The sequence below is a fragment of the Fibroporia radiculosa genome, assembly GCF_000313525.1.
Source record: "Fibroporia radiculosa TFFH 294 genomic supercontigs, scaffold939, whole genome shotgun sequence".
NCBI lineage: Eukaryota > Fungi > Basidiomycota > Agaricomycetes > Polyporales > Fibroporiaceae > Fibroporia > Fibroporia radiculosa.
The window spans coordinates 1-4,869 of NW_012133577.1; the positions used below are offsets into that span (position 1 = coordinate 1).

Here is a 4,869-nt window from a genome sequence, read left to right on the forward strand (position 1 = left end):
TTGGCGGCCGCGCTGCTTGCGGCGGTGCGCGACGAGCTGCCGAGGGCGGCGTGCCTCGCGTTTCCGATTCTGTCGGGGGCCGTGCCGGGGCGGGTCGGGGCGGACGACGTGAGTGCGCGATGTGCTCTCGCGGTGGTGTGTGGCTGATGGCGTGCGGGCAGGATGTCGGGCTGGCAAACGCAGTGAGCGACGCCCTGGCGCTCGTCGGGCTGGATGGGCTGGCGACGTTGAGCGTGCCGGTTCAGGCGGCGGGGGACTGGGCTGGCAGGATGGGTGTGAACGTGGGTGGTTGTCTGTGCTGTCCGTCTGTCGCTCACGCGGTGTTCGCAGCCGAAGAGCACGTATGAGACGTCGGCGGTGCTGGCGACGCACATTGAGAGCGCGACGGTGCCGCTAAGGTGAAGAGACACGGGTTCAGGGCGGGACGAGGTGCTGAACGGACTGCACACAGGCTGAAGGACTCGGGGTACGACCTGGGCAGCATGTGCGGAGCACTAAACTGCGACGGGAGCATGCGCTTTGCGCATCTCTCGGGCGTGTTCCCGCTGGACTCGCCACTCGAGCCCGAGCGGGACTTTAAGCGCAGGCTGTACGATTTCTCGTCGCTCCCGTCAGGAGCGACAGAGAGACTGGTGAGCAAACGTTTCTGGGCGCGTGTTGGGCTTATGCGAGGCGATCGTCAGGACACGCGGCTGGAGTATGCGAGGATGTACGTTGCACGGGGATTCTCGTCATCGGATCGGGGAGTGTTCGAGCGCTGGAGCGAGGGGTGCAGGCCGATGCCGTACAGGTAGGTGTCTACTCTGTGCGCGCGACATGGTACAGGAGACCAGACTCACGCTGGATGCACAGGATCTTTGCGCCGGCGTACCCAATCCCGACGTCGTTCCCGCACATTGTCGCTCCCACGGCCGTATCGCCACCGCGGCGACCGTACTCGGCCCCGACGGTGGGTGCACTGGCGTCGGTGCACACGGGGGCAGACACGGCACGGCTGTTTGGTGGGTACGCAGCGCTGGTGGAGGACGTGGGGCGGCGGAAGCCGGAGGTGCTGGCCGCGGTGGGACTGGAGGGAGACGAGGTGGAGGAGCTGCGGGATGCGCTGTGGGAGCTACGGGACGGGTATGCGGGCGGGGAGGACGGCGGAGGGGACGAAGAGCTGGGGGAGGACGAGGAGTAGGAGGACATCCAAGGGAAAGATATTGCAATGATTTTGTCTGCAAGCTGAGAATATGTGATCTACTGTAGGCTATGTTGCTCTCTGCGTTGTGAGTGTCTCTCACTGGGCATATTATTCAAGGTGACTGTGGCCCATGTTGCTGGCAGTCGAAGCCATATTGCGACTGGAGCCGGGAGGGTGAATGCCAGCAGGCGAGTGGTCTCACGCGCAGGCCCAATTGGGACCGAGCGTTGGATCGATGGGGCGACGAACGTGTGGGGACAGGCGACTGAAAAAGCGGCGAGTACGTGTGCAGCGATCGTCGTCTGCCCACCCATGCGTGCCCCAGTGCGAGTGCGCGCCGCAGTCCCGAGCTCCCAGGTGAGTCACGTGATGGATCCGATCTCGTCCCCGTCCCCGTACAAAACTGAGCGAGTCGCCAGCCGTGCCCGCATCTGCCGCGATGAACTCGCTCCGGTCGCACAGAGTCATCATCGCCTCGCTTTTCCTCCCCTCCACCGCAGTCCTCGGCGACTCCACCCCCCCGTCCCCCGACGAGATCGCTGTCGCCCCCGGCCCCCCCTCGTTTCTCCACCCAAACTCGACCCTTCGTCCGCCCATCCTCCGCGCTGCAGGCCCGCTCAGGAGCATTGTCGAGGATCTCAGAGACAAGGTCCGTCGCCGCCCCCCCTCCCCATCCCATCCTCTCCCCCCTCACGGTCTCCCCCCCAGTCCCGTCAGATCACCCCGGCTGCCACTCCCCATGCAGAGCCCACAAACCCGTTCGCCTCCTTCCCCGGCCTCACCCTCCCCCAGAATCCCAACAGCTCCTCCACCTCCCTCGTCGATGCCCTGTCTGCAAAGGCGCCACAAGACAACGACCCCCAGACGAGCGGCGCCATAAACGGCCTCGGAGGCCCCCAGAAGAGACACCAGACAACGCACCAAAACAGCACCGCAGGCCAGACAAGAGTCCAGCGCCGCATGTCCAGGAGCACTGCCGCCCGAACTTCCAGCCGCTCCCTCTCCTCCACCAGACTCGACCCTGGCCTGCACGGCACCAAATGGCACATCGAGAGCAATCCGCACGTACGTCGTCCGCTCACTCGTCCGCTGCCGTCCCGCCTGATCCCCTCCAGTGCAACGGCGGCCTCAAGAACGCCGTCGACAGCGTCGGCTCCCGCCTCAGGCGCAAGCTCTGGGTCGGCACCCTCGGCGCCAACACAGACGGCTTCCGCGAGAGCCTCAAGCGCAACATGGAGTGGCGCATGCGCGACAACTACGACAGCCTCCCCGTCTGGATCCCCGACGCAGAGTTTGCCAGCTGCTACGACGAGTTTTGCCACCAGGTCCGTCTTCCCATCATCCTCTTCCCCCTTCTCCTTCTCAACTCCCTGCCCAGGTCCTCTGGCCCTGTCTCCACTACGCCATCCCCGACGCTCCAAAGACAAAGTCGTTCTACGAGTCCGCCTCCTTCAAACAGTACGTCGCCGTCAACCAGCGCTTTGCAGACGCCATCGTCGCCGCCTACGCAGAGGGCGACATCATCTGGGTGAACGACTACCACCTCATGCTGCTCCCCGCACTGCTCCGTGCCCGCCTCTCCACCGCGCCCATCGGCTTCTTCATGCACGTCGCCTTCCCGTCCTCAGAGATCTTCCGCTGCCTCAGCATGCGCGAGGACCTCCTGCGCGGCCTCCTCGGCGCCGACCTCATCGGCTTCCAGACGGCCAACTTTGCCCGCCACTTCCGCCAGACGGTCAGCCGGATCCTTGCAGTCGAGGCGCTCCCCAAGGGCGTGCAGTTGGAGGACCGCTTTGTCGACGTGAGCGTATTCCCCATGGGCATCGATGTCGGGAGCTTGACAGAGAAGAAGTGCGTCTCGCGTGTTTTACATCTCCGTCTGTACGGGTCTGATTGTATCATGCGCTGGCAGGCGCGATCCCCTCGTTGCAGACTGGGTGAGCTCGCTCAGGCAGCGGTATGCGGGCATGAAGATCATCGTCGGCCGCGACAAGCTCGATGGGATTCAGGTGAGCGGTCCCCATCTCCCCCGTCGGCCTGTCATCGAGCGACCTGCAGGGCGTGCGCCAGAAGATCCAGGCATTCGAGGCGTTCCTCGACAAGTACCCCGAATACCAGGGAAAGGTCCGTCTGCACCTCGTGTCTAGCTCTCGCATGGCTGACCTCCTCGATAATGCAGGCTGTCCTGATCCAGGTAGCGCTCCAGACAACAGAGGAGAACGAAATCCAGGGCGGGGTCGCGGACGTCGTGTCCCACCTCAACTCGCGTTTCTCGACGCTGACATACCAGCCTGTCGTGTTCTTGCACACGCAAGACCTGACGTTCAGCCAATACCTCGCGCTACTGATGGTCGCCGATGCATTCGTCGTGACGAGTCTGCGCGAGGGCATGGCCCTGCGCACGCACGAGTTTGTCGAATGCCAGGAGGAGCGCCATCGGCCCCTGATTCTGAGCGAAGTCCGTGTTCATCCTCTCCATCCTCTTCGAGGCTGATGGGGCGCGTATCTAGTTCACGGGCTCGTACAGCTACAGCGGTTTCCGGTCGTGCATCCCGATCAACCCCTGGGACAAGCGCATGACGGCAGATGCGATGCACCAGGTGCGGTGGCTTGCGTCTCGGGCGTCGGATTTTACTCACCCCTTTGATGGCGCAGGCTCTGACGATGAGCGACGACGAGGCGCTCTCCCGCTGGGAGGTATGTGTTCCGTTGCGGTACATGCATGCACGCTCGCTCACGCTCACCCCGCAGGATCTCCACAGCCACGTCGTGACACAGAGCGCGCAGGCGTTCGTGACGTCGTTCCTCGTGCGCTGCCTGCGCGCGAGCATCGAGCACATGCACATGCAGGGCGACGCAGCAGAGGTGGCGTCGCTCGACGTTGCGCGCGTACTGCCGCGGTACAGACACAGCGCGAAGCGGCTGCTGCTGATCGATTTCGAGGGCACGATGTGGGTGCGCGACCTGCGCAAGCTCGGGAAGAGCGAGTTTGTACCGCCTGCGGAGGTGATCGACGTGCTGAATAGGCTCGCGGACGACGCGCGCAACGAGGTGTGGCTGCTGAGCGGGCTGCAGGTGGGCGGGATGCTGGACCGCGTGGGCGAGGCCGCGCCAAAGGTCGGGATTGTGTGAGTCGGATGTGTTCTCTCGTCGGTGGCGGACACTGATCGCGGACCGGGCGCATAGGTCGGAGAACGGGTGCTTCATCCGCACGCGCCCCGGGCGCCACAGCGAGGCGGCGTGGGTGAGCATGGTCGCGAACTTTAACCTCACCTGGAAGGCGGCGTGCCTGGAGATACTCAACTACGTGAGTGCCCCCCGCTCGTCCCCCTACTGTGTTTGCGGCTGACGCGGCGGGCAGTTCACGGAGCGCACGCCGGGATCGTTCGTCGAGGAGCGCGACGCGTCCATCGTGTGGCGCTTCTGGACGGATCCCGACGAGCCGTCGTCCGACCGCCAGTGGGCGCGGCGCCAGGCGGCGGAGGCGCAGAACCACATCTTTGATAGGTGAGCGACCCGGCTCCCGTCTATCCTCCACACGCGCTCATGCATGCATGCACCAGCCTGGGTGAGCGGTACGGGCTGCGCATCATCCCGGGGTCGAACAGCTTCCTGGTGCTGCCGAACAACATCTCGCGCTCGACCGCCGTCGGCGCGATACTGAACCCGGGCGGGCCCGCGCACTC

General features: G+C 64.7%; 2 protein-coding genes across 2 annotated transcripts; both read left to right on the forward strand.

The window, feature by feature from the left end:
• Positions 1 to 146: 146 nt before the first annotated feature.
• Positions 147 to 1,180, forward strand: FIBRA_08557 (uncharacterized protein; the record flags this gene model as incomplete). The annotated part of the gene is made up of 4 exons (XM_012330199.1): positions 147 to 281; positions 331 to 398; positions 452 to 790; positions 853 to 1,180. The coding sequence occupies 4 exons, from the start codon at positions 147 to 149 to the stop codon at positions 1,178 to 1,180; spliced, it is 870 nt and encodes a 289-aa protein (XP_012185589.1).
• Positions 1,181 to 1,622: 442 nt separating this feature from the next.
• FIBRA_08558 (uncharacterized protein) lies at positions 1,623 to 4,694 on the forward strand (the record flags this gene model as incomplete). Its single annotated transcript, XM_012330200.1, has 12 exons — positions 1,623 to 1,832; positions 1,892 to 2,248; positions 2,299 to 2,508; positions 2,562 to 3,034; positions 3,096 to 3,192; positions 3,242 to 3,307; positions 3,363 to 3,641; positions 3,694 to 3,783; positions 3,839 to 3,880; positions 3,935 to 4,311; positions 4,370 to 4,490; positions 4,545 to 4,694. The coding sequence occupies 12 exons, from the start codon at positions 1,623 to 1,625 to the stop codon at positions 4,692 to 4,694; spliced, it is 2,472 nt and encodes an 823-aa protein (XP_012185590.1).
• Positions 4,695 to 4,869: the final 175 nt, after the last annotated feature.